At 51.4% G+C, this 21,131-nt stretch overlaps 2 protein-coding genes across 3 annotated transcripts; one reads left to right on the plus strand and one right to left on the minus strand.

The window, feature by feature from the left end:
• Positions 1 to 1,758: 1,758 nt before the first annotated feature.
• Positions 1,759 to 11,633, minus strand: USH1G (USH1 protein network component sans). Of its 2 annotated transcripts, XM_017811909.1 has the most exons (3): positions 11,374 to 11,633; positions 2,712 to 3,953; positions 1,759 to 1,998 (listed from the first exon to the last, which is right to left on the minus strand). In XM_017811909.1, the coding sequence occupies exons 1-3, from the start codon at positions 11,535 to 11,537 to the stop codon at positions 1,995 to 1,997; spliced, it is 1,410 nt and encodes a 469-aa protein (XP_017667398.1). In that variant the 5' UTR covers positions 11,538 to 11,633; the 3' UTR covers positions 1,759 to 1,994. The 2 variants fall into 2 exon arrangements, with proteins under 2 accessions (XP_017667398.1, XP_017667397.1); XM_017811908.1 differs by lacking the exon at positions 1,759 to 1,998 and having other exon boundaries at positions 2,561 to 3,953.
• A 3,414-nt stretch (positions 11,634 to 15,047) lies between these two features.
• OTOP2 (otopetrin 2) lies at positions 15,048 to 20,239 on the plus strand. The gene is made up of 6 exons (XM_017811907.1): positions 15,048 to 15,444; positions 15,905 to 16,041; positions 16,612 to 16,670; positions 17,238 to 17,371; positions 17,830 to 18,719; positions 19,798 to 20,239. The coding sequence occupies exons 1-6, from the start codon at positions 15,048 to 15,050 to the stop codon at positions 19,966 to 19,968; spliced, it is 1,788 nt and encodes a 595-aa protein (XP_017667396.1). The 3' UTR covers positions 19,969 to 20,239.
• The last annotated feature ends 892 nt before the right edge of the window (positions 20,240 to 21,131 follow it).

Below are 21,131 nucleotides of genomic sequence, written 5' to 3' on the forward strand. Positions count from 1 at the left end.
TGGTGCTCTGCCAGTCATCAGAGCGGGGACAGAGGGGTTGGATGTAGTCACACATGTGCATGAGGAAGAGGGCGAATGTAGCAATCGTAACCTCACCTGAAAATTGGCCTTTATAGTACAGGTCCCACTTGCAGCCGGACTTGGTGGCAGTTCTTGTCTCCCGGTGGGCTGTGGGTCCTATCCTGCTCTCCCAGACTCGGCAGAGGGAGCTGTGACATCAGCCAAGCCTCAGCTCTCCCTGCAGGACAGCAGCCCCGGGCTTTGGAGAGGGACCAAAGAAAACAGCGCCGGGGCCACAGCGCTGCGCAGCCCTCATGGAAAACTCGCAGACTCAGCACATCTGATCGCTCCCCCTTTTGCCTGGAAATCGAGCCAAGAGTTATGCAGAAGTTGTAATTTAAAATGTAAATGCACTGTTAGCTCTAAAATTACTTAAAAAGCTAATCAGTTTGCATCTGTGCAGAAAGATCTCAGACTCTCAGCACAGTGGTGGTGTTTTGCTGATGCCGGAGCACCTCTGCGTGCAGTGGCACAAGGCTGAGACCCTACGCCTCTCCTGGTGGGGCTTCAGCCACTCAGGGGGCAGTAGGGCAGAGAAACACCTCACAAAGAGTATTTCTAACTTGCAAAGAGTAATTTTCCTCCCCTACACCCACACACCCAGGGCAAGCACAGGCAGGGAGCAGCACAGCTTCACACCAAACAAATCCCCATCCTCCAAGCAGCAAACCACAGCCTCCACATCTCCGAAGGGACAAGCATGGTCCAGATCCCAGCCTGACCCAGGATGAGCATAAAGAGGTCATTCCTTATCATTTGCATCCCTGAGATAAGGTTGATGAGCAGCACCAGTAACAGCTTGCAGCATTTCTCTGATCTGGCAGTTTGCATCACAGCCTGAACAGGCACATTCCCAGCAACCCGTGGCAAGGAGCCATGAGGATATGTCCAGGTCCCCATCCCACTGCTGCACCCCAGAAACACTTGTACCACCCAGAAGCCATCCATAGATCACATATGGAAGATGGTGCAGTGGAGCTGGGAGCTGAGGGCTCAGAGTGTGCAATGGTCAGCGAGATCATGATGGGTGTGTGGGAACACCTAACGCTGTGGTTCAGAGAGGAGCTTTGAGCACTGATGCATCAGGGATGCTTGGAGGAGGCTCTGGGCTGCAGCCCGGTGTTATGCTTGGTCCTGGAAAGAACCTTGAGGCAAAAGTCAAGGTTTTTCACACACAAACTGCTGACACAGCTCAGTGCCCTGGAGAGATGGGACAGAAACGTTGCATCTGTGAAACAGACGTTTGACCACTAGACAGCAACTATCAACATGTTCAAACCACCATTTCATTTCAGATTGTTGCCCTCAAGACAGCACAGACCAGACTCACAGAGGTGCTGAGCAGCTGCTGGCTGAAGTCAGGCTTCGTATGTCTCAAGCTGAACAGCCCCACACCACAGTAATGAGAACTCCCTTACAAAAACACACCACCAAACAAGGTGATGCTTCTCACCAAATGAGAACCAGAAGAGAGAACAGAACTCCACATCCCTCTGTTCCTCAAGCCCAAACCCCAAAACAACCACGTGCTCAAGAAAGAATAGATTGTAATTATTTATTCTGGGTCGCTTTGAAAATATCACGTTATCTCCTTCCATTCATGGCTTCGTGTGGTCTCACAGCCTGTGACAGCAGTGTCCCAGCCAGCTGTGCAGGTCACTTCTTCCTCCAGTGAGGGGGAGACCATGGTCCCTTCAAGGTTGGCAGGTTGGTGCTGCCTGGTCCGATCTCAGCAGTCATCCCTCTGTACCAGGTACTGCCCGGGAGCATCGCACAGACAGGGAGCAGAGCAAGGGAGCAGTCCAGCAGGACTGGTGGGGATGGCTGTAGCTTTCAGCTGCCACAGGAAGGGAGTCTCTGGCTTGCGTTTTCTGGCAACTTAGAACTGGGTTTGTTTCTCGAGCATTTAAAAAAAAAATAAAAAGATGCTGATGCTATCTGCAAAGGAAAAGAGAAAAATCTATAAGCACCCAGAGGATCCAAGACCTGTACTGAAAGCCTGTAAAAGTAGCACGCAGATATCTGAAGGCTGGCCAGCCCAAACAACACAGTGAATTACTGTGTCAGTGGATGTGGGGACACCCACACCAATGCCTTCCCTCACTTCTGTTCAGGGACATGGTCCTTCAGCCCAACCCAACCAAACCCTGGAAACACCATAAAAGAGCAACAACTCCAACCCAGATATGCAGTCTCCAGAGGTCTGAGTAAGATCTCAAGCATTTGGGGAAGGATTCCCAATGCCACTGGGCACGGCCGTCAGCCTGCTCCCACCGGGAACTGCGGTTGATTTCCTAATGTCTTCAAAAGGTGAAGAGTCAGGACAAGCCTGAGTGTGGTTGAAAATCTCAGCTACAGGGACAGAGAAGCATCAGACCACAGAGCAGTCAGCATTCATACCAGTTATGAAATGAAACAAGGGCTTCACGTCCTGCCCAGTCACATCAGGGCTGTTGAGTAATGAGCTAACGCTATTGCCACCTCTCCAAACTCTCATCCTTTCCACACGAGCAGGAATTTGCCCACACACAGAAGTGCTGAGGTTACCTGGGCTCCTACTCTTCCAAGCAGGTTGAAAACAAGACCTTACATTATCCACATCTCCACCTGCTGAAGGGTTTAACTGCTCAGAGGCCCCATCTCCTACTTACAGTTCAGTGTCTACAATGACATCTGGCTTCTCCAGAGTTTGTCGTCTCCTCTGGATGGCATCCACAATCTTTTTCCTGGGGCCCAGTGGGATATTGATACTCTTCAGGTCATTGTCTGAACATAGCATGAGGGCCTCCAAGTCAATCTTTTCCTTCTTCAGGATGGAGATGAACTCAAACATGTGCAGGGAAGCCAGAAAAGTCTCCAAGGGGCTGGTGTCTGGTTCGTCATCATCGTCCAAGCCCAGCTCCACCTCGTCCCAGGGCAGCTCCTCCGCGTTCCTCTCCTGCAGGCTGTTGGCACTGCCAATGCTGTCGTTGAGACTTGGCGAGCGCTGCAGGCGGCTCCGCAGTTTGACGCCCATCCCGTCTGTGTTGTCTTCTCCCAGCGTGCCCCCATCCTCCCGGCCGATCCCGAAAAGCCCACTGCTGACGTAGTTGCGCCGGAACACCATGGTGCCCAGCCCGGGGCGGTTGAACAGGGACTCGTGGCCAGAGTCGGTGCTGACTTCTGAGTGGGCCGAGTCCATGTGCAAGCCCGGGTCACTTATGGCACGGGAGACAGTGTCTTCATCCGTGAGGAACATGTCTCTGATGTTACGGCGAGTCCACTCCTTGGGGCTGGCGTACGTGCCCTGCTTCACAAACATGACGTCGTTGCCCAGCTGCAGGCCGGACAGAGACCTCACGCTCTTCCTCCCATCCTCGTAGATCTTGAATGTCCCGTCCATCTGCTTCTTCTTCTCTAGTTTCTTTTGTATTTTCGTCTTTCCCTTGGCTGTGCCGTGGATGGTGGCTTGTGAGTATGGCAGGGAGGTCACCATAGACATGTGCTGGAACTTCTTGCTTAAGGTGCTGCTTGAATAGCTGGAAAAGCTCATGGTGTCTGAATTATCCGACATCTCCTTTCTGTACCGTTTCTCCATCCTTTCGTGGTGCTTCTTCTGCAGCTTCACACAGTCCTTAATCCTCCTCTCCGCGTCCCGAAAGGCCTTGTCCTTCAGTTTGCTCACCAGCTTGGGGTTGAGGCTGCTCTGCTTGGCAGCAATAGAGTCCAGGTACCGCACGCACTCCATGTGCCCCTTCATGGCTGCCATGTCCAGCGGGGTGTGGTAGTCGTTGTCCAGGCACCAGATGTTGGCCCCAAAGGAGATGAGGAAGGAAAGGCAGTTCAGGTGGCCGTTGGCTGCTGCCAGGTGGAGAGGGGTGTTCCCCCAGATGTCACATTTGTCTGGATCACCCCTAGACAGCAAGAAAAACAACCAGTTAGCATTTGGGCACAGCTGACAGACTCCGCTGGGATATTCCCAGCTGTGCAGGGGCAAATCAGTACCATGAAGTGCTGACTCCTTGAAATGTGAAGCCACACTCTTCTGACCCCCACAGCTTAATTTTAAAGGGGTCTTCTGGAGGGGTGTACCACTGACATGGAATCATTTTGCCTGACATGCAAATCTGTGGCAATTCCCGTGACCTGAATTTAGGTTGCAGGAAAAATATGCTCCTGCATTAAAACAACTTTTGGAGGGAGGCAAGACAGCTTCTGAATAGCCCAGAACTGAAATGTGGGGCTGATTCCAGCTCAGGCCTAACAATATTTTATTGTTATAAAATATCAAAGCTCAAATGTCCTTTTAAGTCCTAGTCAGATTCTATCTTCAGATCTTGGCTTCATTCACATTCTGCAGAGGGGTCTCCCAAAATGGCTCTCTGTACCCCACATCCTGGGTGGGACACCCTGGGGTCCCACCATCACAGTAGCACCACTGTGAGACTCCTCAGCAATGGTTCTGAAACCCACCACCTGCTGCACCTTCCCACCCTCCTGTTCCTTGGTGCCTGGGGAAATTTGGGGCTCAAGGAGCCCGTTGGCAGTAGGGAATAAGAGTGCATTTGCTGACATTGGCCTTGGCATGGGGGTTTTGTGGGGGATTTTGCTGTACTGTGCTTGGTCTTGGTTGCACGGCTTGGAGCACATTGGTATTAGCACATCCTGAGAATCCAGTTTCAGAGAAAGTAGAGATTAGGTTTCTGCACTCCTCAAGAGCTGGGCACTCGACTACTGCCATTAGCATCTCTTCTCACACCGTGCCAGCCCCTGCCTCAGCAAGCTGCTGACAGGACACAACCGCTTGCCCACGTCTCCTGCCTGCGGTGACAGGAGGGACACAAACCTGGGATTCAAGGGAAGTCTCTCCTCCTGACATTCCTCTGTATTTGTGTTGGGGTGAAACAAGAGATAGTTCACACCCCTGCTGGCACCAGCCTTCTCCTGAGCATGTGCTAATGATATGCAGCCAGCAGCAGTATCTGTCAACAAGGCACTCTCCCTCCGTGCACATGGATAAGGGAAAGCCTTTTATTAAGGCTCTGCAGCTCCACCACCCTCAAAAGCTACTCCTGTGGGCAGCAGGGCCCTCGCAGAGCTCTGGCTCAGCAGAGCTCCTGCCCATTTCTGTGCCACCCTTTTGATGAGCTCCAGAGGAACCAAGCACTGTTTCTCCACCACAGAGACCTCAGCTCCAATCCATGGTGACACCAGGAGTGCAGAAGGCAAATCATAGAATATTTAGTGTTGGAAGTGACCCACAAGGATCATCAAGTCCAGCTCCTGAAATGCACACTTGAGACCTTCAGCCTGTGTTACTTAACTCCTTGCTGCTTTAGAATCTGTGTCAACAAGAGCTGGGAGCAGCAGAGGCCAGAAACCTCTTCCAAATACCACATGCTCTGTGCTATGGCTTATCTCACTTCAAAGGATCTGAAAACTACTGAAGAAGAACAGAAGGTCACAGGAGCAGAGGGACCTCTTTCCCCTGCTGCTTTGCACCTTCTTCACTAGTGCCAACACACAAGCCCCAGGAACAGCCTTATTCAGCACATTCACCCCCACACTGAAGGTAGGGACCCCACTGCCCACCTGGGACCCTGCTGTCCAGGGAACAGCAGAGCCAGAGCAGAGCCACCCCAGCTGGTGTAATACTGAGCTGACAATCCTCAGGCTGTTCAGAAATGTCCAGAGGTTAAACTGGAGATTATCTGGACCCAGAGCATGAGCTTCCTGCCTGTATTCCCTGAGAGCTGCTACAAGGTGCACTCAGCTTTCCCTGTGGGAACATGAGCAGTAACTCCACCATCCACATGTTTTCACAACATTTACAGAAACTCTGTAAGTACAACCTTGAGCCCTCTGGCAAATTCAGCAAGTTGGTCAAAAGGTTCAGAACTGTGTAAGGGCCAAAAAGACCCACAAACCCTGCAGAACTTCTGTAGCCAGAGCCTTTGACACCTCTCATAGAAGCAGAGAAGGGCTTCAAAGATGGGTGAGGAGGAGGAGGGCAGGAGATCACAGGGTTGAGGAGCCATGAAGCCAAAAAAGGAGAGGAAGGAGCTGCCAGTGCTCCAGCAATGCTGAGTTTCAAGGAGTGGTAACTCCCCAGCCCTTGCCTCTACCCTCGTAGTGACATGTCCAGGCTGGGAAATGCATGGGGAGGATAAATATTTGATGAATTGCAAGAGAGGAATAAATTATTGATGGAGCTGGATTTAAAGAGCCAGTGAAAGTGGAACTGCTGGTGCTGGCAGTGGGACTGGAGTGCGTGAAGGGCTGTTGGTTTGTTTATATGTGCTCTGAATGGGCCTGACATGTGGGCAGGTGAGCCAGGGCACCACGAGGGTCCCGACATGTACTTGGACTCGTGATGTGGACAGTGACTGAGCAGTGGACTCACTGCAAACAGTTTTGCTCCTCAAGCCAAGTGTGTGGATGCTCAAACTGTAAAGTGCATCTTGGAGCCTATTCTTGTGTCTGTCCAGTTCAGGGGTCAGAGAGAAAATCCAGGCAGGTCTTGGGGGATTCGTATTTGAAGGTCTGCTTTCATCAGAGAGTAAGTGAGGGGAAAGAGCAGCAAAACCAGCTTTCTTTGGACATTTCCAGTGTCTAGAAACAAGAGTATTAGAGCAAAAATTAGTTATCTCAGGGCCTTTGCCCTATAAATGTCTGCTGCAGGCGCTAAAAATGCATCAGAAGGAAAGAAGAATGGTGACTTGCAAAGTAGGGATGTTTGATCCAGCTCAGATAATAAACATGAGGCCCTCCCTCTGGCAGGTGTCTGTCTGAGCAAAACTTCACCTCCGGGGCGCTGCACATGAGGAGATGCTGACTGCAGGGTCCACTAAGTGGGAACGTATTTTAATAACAGGTGTAAAGTGTAGCACTTCTCGACTTCAAGGCGTTTTCGAGTGCTGAGTCAACTGTAATAATCATTATTAAAAACACTGTTAATTGGGCCCCTTAGGTGGACGTGTGCATCTCCTGAGTCACTGTGTTTGCACCATGACATGCACGCTCACTCCCTTCCTGCCGGTTTTCCCCCTCCACTTCTCCCATGGGATCCCAATTAGCCGGGGAATCCAGTGGCACTTACATATGTTCTTCCCTGGGTGCGTGTGTGGAGTTCCTCTAATAGCAATAGACTGGCTCACCCTTGGCTCATGGGTGTGTGTGAGGAATCGGGCCGTGGGACCGGGAGCCAGCTGGTAGCAGCGTGTCTCTGGCTCCCATAAAATGTTTTTAGATAGAGGGAGAGGGGAAAAAAAAGTAATTTGTGGCTTGAGGAACAATCCTCACTACTTTCAGCCCAGCCAGTCAAGGCAATGACCCAAGCAAGGCATAGAAATGAGCAGAAAAGATGAGGTTTTGGACTCAGAGCAGAGCTTTGGGTTCTGTATCCCAAGTTTTGCCCAGGTGGTGGTAGGTCAAGAATTCAGCTATTCCCTAAGTTCAGATCCCAAAAAATCCAGCACAGATGAGGGTCATCTCAGGGCTCTCTGCCTCTTGTCCCAGCAAACAGCCAGGCTGGCAGTAACTGTGACTGGTGTTTGTTAGTGCTGTGGCAGTGCCCGGGGGCACTTCTGCTGGCTCAGCACCATGCCCAGGGCTCACCTCACTGAGCAGACAGCTCAGGTGCCGGAAGCAATGGAGCTGCAAGAATACTCCACCCTGCTCCTTCACCTTCCTGGCTGGTCATTGCCCAGGGGAAGGTCCCCACCAACACAGACATGCCGCTCCAGCCCTGTGGTGTGCAGAGGATGCACATCACCTTCACGTGCCTTGCTGCAACCTCCGCTGCAATCCTACCCCAGCCGGGGTGACGGGATGCCCTGGAGCAGCCTGGCTGTCAGGAGCCACCGTCACCCCCAGCCCACAGCTGAGCCACTTGTCCCCTCTGCCACTGACATCCAAAGCATCCATGACCCCCGTCTTTGTAAGAAGGGAGACTGAGGAGCTCCTCTGCAAAGGAATGCTGGGTGGTAAAGCTGAGCGTGGACCTGCAGACACATCCTCACCTCTCCTGTTGTCAAATCCAAAGAAGTCCTGGTTGTTCCCCTTCAAGGCCCCCAGAACTGCAGCTAACTGGAGCTGGGCTGGTGCCCGGCACTGCCCTGGCAGGTCATAACGAACCGTGCTGAAGAATTACTGCCTCTGAAAAGCTGCAGTGCTAAATGCCAGCTAGCCTGCTTCTTCCCAGCCATCATGTTAATTGAGTTTGTTTTCCTCGCTGGAGCCCAGCCAGGAGGAAGAAAAAGGCTTTTTGTGTGGCAAACAAGAAGGATGAGCCACTGCTGATCCCTCTGTCCCAAAGCCTCCCTCCATCCCCTTGCAAAGGGGGCACAGAGGCACAGACACATCACCAGCTGCTTGGACAGAGCAATAAACTGCTTCATTACCCTTTCCCGTGCATTGAGGCAACAAGTTTTACTCAAGGATCTATCAACTGATTTATTATATTTTCTTTGCCCCTCTCCATTTCAGCCCAGCACCACAATCTGCTGAACACAGCATATGGATGAGTCTCCTCCACTGATGACAGAACCTAGGTAACTCCAAGTGTCCATCAGCCCAGCGTGACCATCAGAGCCATAATTTTGGCCCCCTTAGCCCCCTCCCACAGCCCTTCTTTCTCTGGCTGCCTCTGGACACCCTCACTAGGACATTTCATAACAGCCTGGCCCCAGCACTCAATCTCCTGGCTTGTTTGGGCACAGGTACCATTGCCCAGTTCTGGCAAGGAGATTTTGGTGTTTCTTAATGCCTTGGGACTCTCCCATCACTCTCTGTACTTTGGCATCCCCCTGGAACCCAACTGGAGGCTCACCAGCCCCATCAGACCCTGAAGCTGCTTCCCACCTCATTCCTGCATGGAGCCAGCCCAGCTCCCAAGCCTCCACTCCATGCCATGGTCCCACACTCCCCTACCTCGCAGTGCAGGGCTCTCAGTACCAAAGAAGGAATATTTTCACTGCAGAAGCCAGAGGGAAATTCCCTGACATTTTGGGATACTGAGGAATCCTTCCTCTTGCCTCCCAGTTGTGATAGTGCAGGTGTGATAGTAACATATAGAACACAGCATTACATTTCATCTCTGAACAAGACTCGAACACCATGGCACATCCTCCTAAGCACTGAGGGCAAAAAAATTACAGGGTTCTGCTCTCAGGCTCTCCTGGGTCCTGCGCAATTTAACCTCTCTGGCACCCCTGTCCCCAGGCTGGGGCTTTCCCACCTTTCCTGCTCCAGGAAGCAGGGACATGCCTGCCTCCATGCCGAGCACTTCGCTGGTCTCTGTGTGGCCCTGGGCAAGGATCTGACACATGGAGATGAATGCACGGATACAAACACATCCTGCAGTCCCACAGCTGCACACTTTGCTACACTATCCATCATGTAAAGGGCACTGGGCTTTTGCCAGGCTATTTTCCTTGTCAGGAACAAATGTATATTAGGCTGTTAATTAAACAGCAGCCAAGCTGCACTCAGACACGACTGAGCCCACAAGGACCTTTTAATCCAATGTAGATTCATAAAAGGGGCCCGTCCATGAAAAAGCAGCCCTTGGGCTTTGTGGGGTGGCAGAAACTGCTGGCTTGGATGGGGGTTGACAGGGCAGGCAATGGTGCTGCAGGGTGCCCTGTGATGTAGGTGAGCAATATAAGGAGATACAGCGATATAAAGAGGTTACAAAGTCAGTCTGAACGGCTTTGCCTTTCTGGAGGAGTGTTCATTCACAGCATGGGCCTTTCAGATCAACTTTTTGGCCATCAAAGAGTCTTTGGAACCATTTCTACTTCAGGATCTCATGCCCAGAGCTCTCCTGCCCTTGTCTCTCTGTCCCTGGATGGCAATTCCCCTCCCAGCAGGATCTCAAGGAAAATTTCTGCTGGGCACAATCTCTCCTGGGGGATGCACAGTGAGCCACACAACCCCCACCCAGGGAAGCATCATGGGACTCTCAGCCCAGGACCATTTTGGAATGCTCCACTCGGAGCAATGTCTTGCTCTGTCCCTTCTGGACTCGGAAATAATCTTTTCCTGACCACACTCCTATTGCATCAGGTGCTCAAGAACTTCTCAAAACAACTCTATACACAGCCTTCCTGACCCCAGGATCTGAGAGGAAATGCTTTATAACTGAAAGACAGCAATGGGTGGAGAAGCTCTGCCTTTGAGTGCAGCTATGGAGCTGGCTGAAGGTTTTATACGAGAAAACCAGAGTTTCAGGAGATGCTGAGAGCCCAGGAACAGGCACAGTGGAGATGTGAATGACCAAATACAAGAGCTGCTAACACAGCCCACATTGGACACAGAAAGTCCCTGGGTGGGAGCTGACAGCCCCACCAAGCCCTGGCCCAACATGGAGAAGCAAAGCCCTTCCAAGGATGCACGATGAACATCCAGGCTGCTGCTGACCTCCCTCAGCACCATTCCTCAATTTTAGAAACGCATGAATCAAAATCAGCACTGCCACCAGTCTCTCAACCTTGGGTGCCTTTAGGTAAGGTGCTCAGAAAAGCCGCCAGAGTGGGAAGAAGCGCTGGCATGTGGGTTTGGTAAGAACAGGAGGGCCATGTACTGCTCAAGAGTAGTTCCTCTAACACCAAGGTGTAAATCCTACCAGTCTGACAAGTCTCCTCAGTACCACTCCCTCCTCTCCACCACATCCACTCTTACAGAGCCAGAAACCCCAAGATTTAGCAGCCGAGGGTGAGGTACAGAGAGACACACCAGCATTGAGCAACCCCTGTGGGGGAGACTGGGCTTAAAGAAATCTGCTCTTGGAAAACCTCCTCTTGAATCTCCTGGGCTCCAGGTGCACAACAGGCTGCCCGGGGGTCACATACTGAGACCTTGCTTTGGGTAAAACAGACAAGGGTCACCCACTGCCAGCAGGCACTGCGCACATCTCTCTGTGAGCATTCTTGGGACAGAAGGAGCAGTTATTCTCCCTGCCCCCTCATTTAAAAGGGCTTTTTTCATGTCAGTGCTCCGATGTGCTTGTGTTTACAGGATGTGTAAAGGACCATGAAGCACTTGTAGGGGGGACACATCCTCACCAGGGGAGCTGCAAACAGGGCTGGGGGCAGGAGTGGTTATAGGGTCAGAGGAGCTGGGAAAACAGAGAGCGGTTATCAGGAGCACTGGATTACACTCAAAGCACCACAAGCAGAGAAAAATAACGGTGGGGAGGACAGGAGCAGGGGTGTTATGGACAGAATGCATCATTTTTTGGGGCACACTGACCTGTGAGCAGGGAAGGGGGAAAGATGGGGGTCCCGGCTATTCCACCCCCCAGACCAGCACCGTGCACTCGCCCACACTCACCCTCTGCTGACGATGAGGCGCAGGGCGTCCAGGTTGCCGTGGTAGGCAGCCCATAGGGTCGGGGTCATGCCATCCTCGTCCGGTGAGTTCAGGTCCTTCTTGGTGGCTTCCTTCAGTAGGTCCAGGTAGCCGTCCCGGGCGGCCCGGTGGTACTGGTCATTCATGGTGCGGAGCGGTCCCTGGGCGAGCACATGGGTGCCCAGGGGGTTCAGGGGACGGGCATGGGTGTGAGGCAGGGGGAGCTGCCAGGAGGGCCCCGCTCGCCTCGCACAGCTCCGCAGTACCAGGACACCTGAGAAGTCCCGGCCGGCGAGGCAGGAGCTGTTCCAAGCTCAGCCAGCCAGGCTCTACAGCGCTTCCCCTGGGTCCTAAGCATCCTCCGGCCCAGACAGCTCTTTGTAACACACACCAGCTCCACGGCGCATTAAAAGCTCCAAGTAAGCAGCATCACTTCGTCGGGCTCAGCCCAGAACTTGGGCACAGGGTCACGCAGTGACAACTCGCCACGTCTGCATGTCCCCAAAGCAGAGCAGGCTGCCAGAAAGGCTCATAGGTTGTATCCTGCCTGATACCCCTCCATGCCCCTCTCCATAACTACCTCATCTCAAGGGAGGGGCAGCAGCAGCCACAGGAGGAGGAGTGGGTCTATATCTATCTATCTATCTATCTATCTATCTATCTATCTATCTATCTATCTATCTATCTGTCTATCCATATATAAATCCCTAGTGCCACTAGGAAGATAACAGCAGAGCCAGTCACTATCCCTGTCCCCCTTCTACCCTGCCTATACCCACAGAATTCTGCTTCCCAGGGAATTGCACAACAAACTGCACAACAGGAATCCTTGATAAACCAAATAAACTTGTATAGGCTGGGAAAATCCCCTTCCTCACCCTGTTTTCCTCTCTGGAGAGTAAAACAACACCAAACCTACTCCCATCTGTAATTCGGTGCTTCACTGTGAGTGCATGGGGGTGCAGTGTCTGGCCTCTCGTGTCTTTTATGCTGACACAGAATTCCTGGCTGGGTGAGACCCTCGGGGAGCTGGACAACCCCAGGCAATGCCTCCAGCGCAGTATTCCCGGGCCCCGGGCACCCTCTGCTGTCGGGAAAGATCGAGGCAAGCCTGGATGTTGACCAAAGCACACAGTTGTCCCAGCACCCAAGGGTGAATTGGTGAATTGTATCCCCTGGGACATGCTGTTGTGGGGGAACAATTTCCTGCCGCTCCCTTGTTCATTTTGCCTGTCATGTCCTGACTCTGGGAATGGGAGATCTCCAGGGCTGGAAAAAAATGCCCTGGGACAGGAGGGTGGCCCTAAAGCAGTGCCAGGTGCACCCACACAAGCTGCAGTGGTTAACCCCTGGGTGACAGACACGGAGTGACTGTCCTGGGTGCCTGGGGACACCTGTAAGTGCCCCAGGCAGGGTCTGCTGCTCCCCACGGGGTTTGCTCACCTCGGCAGGTTTGCTTGTGCCAGCTCAGCCTCCCCAGGTGAGTCCTGATGGATGTAGTAGCCACGGAGGTATTTGTTGCCGGGATCCTTCCAGGTGAAAAAGCAGCACAGTAACGTCTGCAATTCATTACCGAGGTTATTTAATGATTCTTGTGTTATTATTAATTAAGTTTGTTCTGCTGTTGTCGTGAAACGAGTGTTCTAAGGTTGCTGCCGGAGGACTGGGAGCATTGCCCGAGGCAGTAAACACTCTTTCCTCTGTTACTGGCTGTTAAGGACAAAAGAGGGAGGATAAACCAGTGCGTTTAGCCCGAGGGGCCTCTGAACCTCTGCCTTCTGCAAAACATCATTATCCACTCAGTTTTACTTCAGGGAGGCCTGGGCTTCCTCTGGGAGAGGCTACAGATTGAGGAAAGTTCAACCACTCATCCTGAAAGGAAGCCCTAAGGATCAGCAGGGCAGACCCAGTGCTGGTGGCAGCCGGCTGGTGGCAGCACGGGAGGGATTCACGGAGATCTGATCCTGAGCTCTCCTTCACCATCCCACGCAGCTCAGTTTGGTGCTGTCCCTGCAGTGCTCAAAGGAGCGCGGTGGTGAGCAGGCAGGAACAGGACTGAGAAAACACACAGCAAGCAGCCTCTGTGCTGGGCCCTAGAGAGGGAAAGCGGTAGGGACATCTCCAAAAGAGGCATTTTCAGGGATTAAAACTCATCCCCATCCACTGAGAACTGCCCTGGGTCCCCCCATCTCCTCCGTGAAACATAAGCTGGGGAGAAAGAGACCTTGAGCAGAAGCTCTCACCTCACCTGGCAAAAGCTTGAATCCCATCTGCACTGTGGTTTATAACATGACTTCCTCCTTGGAAGGAGAGGAGTTAAGCTGCTGAGAAAGGGCCAGAGAAAAGTGGTCCCACCCTGAAAAATCAAAGGCGGTGCGTCAGCAAAGTCGAAGAACACGAATTACAGTCCCCAAATCCTGCCCTGCTCTAGTGCTCAGCCTTCCTCATTGTTGCCATCATGGGTGGGAAAGGATTACATTACCCTTGGCACTGAACAGATGCAAATGCAAATTTCTTCCTTTTTCCTCAAAAACACTCCAGGCCTAGAGCAGATTGATTTGAATAAGACAGGGTGAGGCACAATATTTATTGTGCTCAGTTAAGCAGAAAGCCAAGCACCACATCATCAGCAAAGATAAGTTCGTCATCTAAACCATCTTCTCTCGAGGGAAGAGATCTCATGGATGCAGGGAGATGGGTTTCATGGGGTGGCTTTGCTCTCTGGTGACCCTGACCCTGCAACCGAGCGGTCCATGCCATGCTTAGCAGTGTTGTCAACTCATGCTCTCATTGGGTAAATAACCCTTATCTCCTCGTCTTTGTCCAGCTTCCCCAAAATCAGCTATTGCACAAAATGCATCACATGAGTTTCTCTGAGAAGCCCACGAAGCCCTGCTGTCAGCTCCAGACATGGTATAAATCAGAGAGACATCCCAACGGGTATAGATTCTTCGACTGACCAAGCTGCAGCTACAGGGAAACTTCTCAGCCTGGCAAGAGCAGAGATTTGGATCCCAGGCAGCAAAACAGGTTGGTGAAATGGCTTTGTTTCAGCCTTTTCATTGAGAGTCAATGAACTTCCAAACTTGGCAAGGGGCTTTAGAGGGTGTGACAGCAGAGAGAGCTCACACCCTTCTTGCAGGAACTGGTAAAAATTATGATGTGATGGTCCAAAGATTCTGGGGGTTTCTTACCTTTTTCTTGGCCTGTTCTTCAGCCGGGAAGTATAACAACTTCTTGGAATGTCTAGTATTTGGCATTTAGAAATCAAAACCACACTGGCCATTTGCCCCAGGATATTTGATCCCGTGAGCACTTTTTGGTGCTTTTCCGGTATCTTGCATCAATAAACACGTAAATGTGATATGTGACCAATTAGAAAGGCTTTGCTAAACTGACCTGGGATCTCCCCGAGCAAAAGCATCTTAAGCAACAACAGCCTTCAGGCAACCAGGAAAGGAAAGGTTGAGAATGAGCTCATCCCTTGTCTTGCAGTCCCTGTCTCAGCTTTCCCTGTTCCTCTGATATGTCCTCTCCTCCTCATCACGTGTCCTGCTTTGGTCCAGCCCTGGACTGTTCCAAATGAAGTGGCACCTCTCATTCATGGGACTCTCCTCCCAACAGCACTGACCCTCAGACAGAGCATTGGCTGAACCATGACCGAAGAGCCCAGGCGGAAGGACAGCGAGACCGGACACCCCAACTCCAGCATGGGCTGCGGACACAAGGACGACAAAGCCAGCCTGGCTTTGAGCCAGATAGCATCTTTCAGCCACCAGGCCCCCTCCACTCCTGCCTCCAAGGAAGTGTGGAAAAAGGGCGGCCGCATGTTCTCCATCCTGCTGGCCGTGCACTTGGCCCTGCTGGCCTGCACGCTGGTGAGCAGCGGGGCCTTTGAGAAGATCGCTGTGCACGACTACGATGTGTTCTTCCTGCTGACTGTCATGATGCTGATAGTCATCATATGGATCATCTTCTACCTCGCTGGCACCTCCCGGTGCCCAGGTGCCATCCTGTGCAAGGACTCCCACGCTGGGCCCATCTGGCTGAGAGGTAGGAGCTCTCGGGGGCTGGGGTTGGAGGGGAGGTACAGGGTGGAGAGTTCACGGGAGCATCAGTTATTACAAGGGAAGCAGCAACCATGTGGGCACAGCCTCCTCCTGCTCTGGGGCATGGCACCATGCCCTGCTTCAGGTCAGCTCCTGCTCCCTCCACTGGATTCACTGCCAGGTCTCCCTGTATCCACAAGGGCTCTTGGTAATTTACACCAGGATCCTTCCCAGCCTAAGATCCTTCTCAGCTTTTGCCAGAGTGTTAACCCCAGAGTACAGGGTTGATTGAAAATCCATTCCATCCAAAATTATTGTACGATTCTGTTGGTGCTGGGAAAGGAGAAACAGTTGTAGAAGCAAAACCCCCCATGACAACAGTTCCTCATCTTCCTCTCATCTATCTGCATTAGCCCATGTGTTCACATATCTGTCCAACTACAGATATTTTTGTTCCTCAACAGGAGGCCTGATTCTATTTGCCATTTTCAGCCTTGTCATGGACGTGTTCAAAATAGGATATTACTCGAGCTTCTACAGCTGCCTGTCTGCAATCAAAATCATTTACCCCATTGTGCAGGCAATATTTGTGGTCGTCCAGGTGAGATGGTTCTGCTCAGTCTCAGGGAGGGGTGGAGAGACACAGGCACCAGTGGAAGAGCTCTGATCTCATGAACATAGTTCAACCGCCCCCACAGCAAATGCAGAGGCTTAACTCAGCCCCACCCAGCCCACATCTTCTCCCTCCCTGGGGCAACTCACTTTAAGGCATTGATTTAAATTTGTTCTCGTCCTGTGACATTCTGGCTTGTCACAAACTCTAAGCAGCCCCCATCCAGCCAGGTCTCCTTTTCCATGAAGAACAGAGGAGGAGAAGGACAGTCAGGGCAGGGGTTGCCTTACAGTCTGAGGTCCTGCACAGAGGACCACCTGCTCTGGGACAGTGCTAAGAAGGGAAGAGGTCAGACAGGGACAATTTAGACAGGAACAGGGAGTGGCCATGGGCAAACAATGGCAGTGTGAGCAAAGAAAGAACATTCAGCAAATTGCCAGGATTATGGGCTCCTAGGCTGGGCCCAGATGGACACAAGCAAAAGAGGCTCCTCTCTCAGGATGATGTGCTTTGCTTTCTTGTTTTGTTGGAAATAACTCCTTTTCTTGCCCCTGCCAGACGTACTTCCTGTGGGTCTCTGCCAAAGACTGCATCCACGTGCACCTGAATGTTACCAGGTGAGCACTGCTGCTCTTTGAACCCCACTGGCCCAGGAGATCCGAGCCACCACAAACTTTCTCTCTCACTCAGCTAAAATGCAACAAGGAGATAATCTCATCTCCCTTAATGCTGCCCAAAACTAAACCTGATCAGTGGCTCCAGCTGGCCTTGGATCCCAGCTCAAACAGTTGAGGTTAATGACCTGTGGATATATCAGGGTTGGGATTCAGTTCAAGAATACAAGCATTACTCAAAGCAGATTAAATAAATAATTATCATTAAATAAAGTTATTCATAGCTGACTTTTGCTGCCCTGGAAAAGATAATGATTCAGTGGGCAAGCCTCAGGCTAAAATAAGATCTAGTCCACTTTTGCAAGACTGGAGACCAATCCAGATCTATTAATTCACTACTTAGAAGCTCTTCTAAAACCAACAACAGGAATCAGGCTTTGCAAATTCTCATGAAAAAGGATAAAAAGTAGGAAGAGAGGAGAATGAGGGCAGCAAAGCAAGGGTCAGGATGGGAGCAACATGGCCTACAGCCACTGCTTTAATCTCAAGAACCTTCTCCTCCTTCTGCAGGTGTGGCTTGATGCTGACACTGACTACAAACCTGGCGGTGTGGATGTCAGCAGTGACAGACGAGTCTGTTCACAAAGCACATTCAAAGCTGAAGAAGAACATGACAGAGGAACTCTTCAGGTGGTTCCTGAGAGGTAATCCGGCCATTTGTGAAGTCACCTGGTCCAGGGAGGGAGCCAGTGAGGTAGAATTGTTCAGCAAGTCAGGTTTTATCCCTTTTTGGAGGGTCTGTCTAGAGCTGGAGGTGCCTTTGGCAGAGCTGGTATGTTAAAAGCCAGGTCTGGATGTTCGCTTCTTAACCTGTATCACAGAGGAGTCAGAAAGGTGGAAGACCGTGTACAAATGGGGTGGCAATGAAGAAGGGAAGGGGGAAAAAAAGGGAGATTTAACCTGCCAATTAAATTCTTAAAAAAGAACATGGGCACCAGAAAGCTGAGGTTGAAGTGTCCTTGTTTTCAAAGTGGTCACAATATTCTTTTGTCATTGGTCTTGTTTTTCACTGACCCTGATTATCCAGCTCTTCAGGGCTGCTAATGAGTGTTGCCTCCTTGTTTTAATTCCACTGCATCTGTCTGCTTTTATCTTGTTTCAGTGGGAATGAGAAGTAGCTCAGTTGACCAATGCAACTGCAACAGCCAAATCTGCCAGATCTTCAAGAATGGCTACTTTTGGCTGTACCCCTTTAACATTGAGTACAGTCTCTTTGCCTCTGCCATGGTCTATGTCATGTGGAAGAACGTTGGACGCTTCATAGACCACCACTCCCACCACATTCAACGCCTGAAGTTCAGGCTCTTCCGAAGGACCTTCTTTGTAGGCATCATGTTGGGCCTCGTCATTCTGGTGAGTGGTCTGGGAGTCCTCATTCTTTATGAGGTGCAGGTAAACTCCAACACTGAGTCCAGCAAGAAGAGCCAAGCACTCACCATGTACTACATCTTCAACATCGTTTGTCTGAGCCTGATGTCCCTTGTCTGCATCGGTGGCTCTGTCATCTACCGCTTTGACAAGAGGGACATGGACCGGCACAAGAACCCCACTAGGACCCTGGACGTGGCCCTGCTGATGGGGGCAGCCCTGGGACAATACGCCATTTCCTACTACTCCATTGTGGCCATCGTGGCCAGCACACCAAGGGACGCTATCAGCGCGCTCAACCTCACCTACGCCCTCCTGATGATCGCCCAGCACACCTTCCAGAACATCTTCATCATCGAAGGCCTCCACCGGCAGCCCCCCAAGGAAGACTACAAGCATGACTCCCACCAGAAGGATCTCTACGGGCTCACCTTTGTCAACATCAACGCAGTGTCCCTCCGAGTGCCCGACACTGGCAGCACCTTGGCCCCTGGCGCTGCCTCTGGCACTGAAGCCGTGTGTCCTTCTGACCTCGTGCGGTCCCTCACCGCCCCCAGGGAGATGAACTGGAGGAGGAAGTTCTTGAGGGAGATCTCCATGTTCCTTCTACTGAGCAATGTCATAGTGAGTACATGCAGAGAGAAGGGGGGAGGGAGAGGGGAGCAAGCACAAGGGAGAAGGGTCTGTGAAGGAAAGAATGTGCCTCATGGAAAAACAGTCCTTTCTGTGCCTCTGCTGTACAGAGAGCACACTTAGTTATATTTATAAGTTGTCATTCCTTTGTCCCCTAAAACACTGAGCAACTGCCCTGAAGTTGACGTTTTAGGCTACACCAATAGACCTGTTAGATATTGCCAGAATGTCAGACACAAGAGGTGGGTACAAGAGAAGAATCGGTTTCAGTATTTTTACTATGTATCAGTGGATATGTAGAATAGCTTATTGAAAGCAATAAAATACATTAAGCCCTTCCCTTCACCCCCAGAGAAAGGACGTAAAGTGACAAATACCTGGGGTGAAATCTTGGTTTTCCTGAGGAATGGCAGCACATCTCTTCTCAAAACTCAGGCTTAAGAGCCCAGCCGCTGATCCCAGTTGCTGTTAAGAGAAACTGGTCACTGACAACCCCAGCTGGGGTTTTATGAGCAGTCAGGGGACTGCAGTTTCCTGCCAAAGGAATGTAGGATTACAGCTGCATCTCCAAAGAAGCCAAGCATATTATGTCTCTAGACACCAAGTCCCCAGCTAGTCAGTCACATCCTGTCCTCACGCTGATTTCACACAGAAACTCACAGAGGATGGGCTGACAACCCCCATGCAAGCAGGCACATGTGCTGGCTGGGCTTCTGAGCCAAACATCCTGGCCTGGAGAGACCAAGCTGCTCCCAGCTCAGCCTTTCCCACATTTGTTCCATCCACGGAGCTGGCACAGGCCAGGTCCATGCTAACACACCACACACTCAAGCTCTTACCCAGTGAGTGCTTCAGCCCATGGTCCAAGCCTGTCTCTGAGCGTGAATCAAAACTGGTCTTAGGGTACAGCACTAGACTGTACTTGATCTTAATGCAGAGACTGGCTCCTGGCCCAGGTCCCGTGCTCGGAAGGTCGCTCCTTTCCCGCCCCTGGGTAGCTGTGGTTGCAGGTGCTTTGCTGTGCCTCACACATTTCTCACCGTGGTGTTATTCCCGTTTCCTCTAACAGCTCTGGATCATGCCAGCATTCGGTGCCCGGCCACAGTTTGACAATGACACAGAACTGAACTTCTATGGCGATTCCATGTGGCCGGCCATCGTGGACATTTGCCTGCCCTTTGGAATCTTCTACCGAATGCACGCAGTGGCCAGTTTGCTGGAGGTCTACATCGTGTCCTAAAGAACTCCCTTGCAAGGAAGACGAGATCCTCCTCAAGCAACCCACCTTCTTCCTACCCCAGGGCTGGGAGACTGCCCAGATGTCCCGAGGGGTCTCCAGCAGTGTTGGGGCATTTATGAACTGTCAGTGAAGATCATCCAAACATAGTCCAGATTTTATTTTTGCTACTTGTGTGTGGATGTGCCTGTGTGTGTCTGAAGTTCTTAAAACTTAAAACAGATAAAAAAAAGGAAGGTGTCCAAAGCAGGATCATGGTGATTAACCTTGGTTCATGCAGAGACTCACCTTCCTTTGTAAAGCCTGTTCACTCCATGCCGCTGATGAACTCTCCAGAGGGTGCTCATCACTCTTGGGCAGTTAGATCCTGCCTGTGCACAGAGATCCAGAGGGTACGAGAGGCTGACACAGGCCTGGAAGGCACAGAAAGGGAAAGCACTTCATCTTCTGGTACGGCCAGTCGGAAATCACTCCCCTGCAGAGATGTGAAAAACAAACTGGTGACCACCAAAGGCTTTGGGAATCATTTTAATCTTTCCTCTCTCTATCGCCCGTGGATATGGGCCCTCTTGACCCTTCCCTGTACCAGTCCCTGCTGTTTTCCTTCCTCTCCAGGGAGGCATCACTGCAGCCTCCTCTTCTTAAGGAGAGCTCTGTATGTGGTCCTGGGCTGGCCCTGATATGGGATTGCTCTAGCACACTTTCTTTCTCAGCTTTCCTGAATCAGGGCTCAATAATCATAAAGATGATGTGGGCAATACAGTCTGGGGGATGATAAAGAGATTTTTTTTTTCTCTCTCTCTCTTTTTTTTTAAAATAGATAATGATTTTTTAAAAAATATGAACATTTTTGTACGCACAGTTATTTATTGATTTTCACTGTAACACTGAACTCCTGAAGGGACCCTACAACACAGAAAGCAATGCAATGCCATGGCCACTTTGATCTCCCATGCCCTGAAGGGATGCTGGTGCTGCACCCTCAAGCCTGTGTGTGCTTTGAGGCTGTGAGCACAGCCCAGCACCCAGACCCTGGGGCCCTGACACAGGTTCCTGGGTGCCTGCAGCCCTCCATGAACCACTGTATGATTGAGGGGGCTTTCAGAGCAGGAGTCCTGGGCTGCAGGAAGTTGAAATGGGCCCCTCTGCTGTACCCAGCGTCCAAG

This window comes from Lepidothrix coronata, unplaced genomic scaffold, assembly GCF_001604755.1.
Source record: "Lepidothrix coronata isolate B3197 unplaced genomic scaffold, Lepidothrix_coronata-1.0 Scaffold34, whole genome shotgun sequence".
NCBI lineage: Eukaryota > Metazoa > Chordata > Aves > Passeriformes > Pipridae > Lepidothrix > Lepidothrix coronata.

Excerpts from the sequence above, each read along its gene's own strand:
- USH1G (XM_017811909.1), bottom strand. The coding sequence starts at position 11,537 with ATGAATGACCAGTACCACCGGGCCGCCCGGGACGGCTACCTGGACCTA. Across the intron at positions 3,954-11,373 it reads CGCCTCATCGTCAGCAGAGG|GGGTGATCCAGACAAATGTG; the intron begins GTGAGTGTGGGC and ends CTTGCTGTCTAG.
- OTOP2 (XM_017811907.1), top strand. The coding sequence starts at position 15,048 with ATGACCGAAGAGCCCAGGCGGAAGGACAGCGAGACCGGACACCCCAAC. Across the intron at positions 15,445-15,904 it reads TGGGCCCATCTGGCTGAGAG|GAGGCCTGATTCTATTTGCC; the intron begins GTAGGAGCTCTC and ends GTTCCTCAACAG. Across the intron at positions 16,042-16,611 it reads CAATATTTGTGGTCGTCCAG|ACGTACTTCCTGTGGGTCTC; the intron begins GTGAGATGGTTC and ends TGCCCCTGCCAG.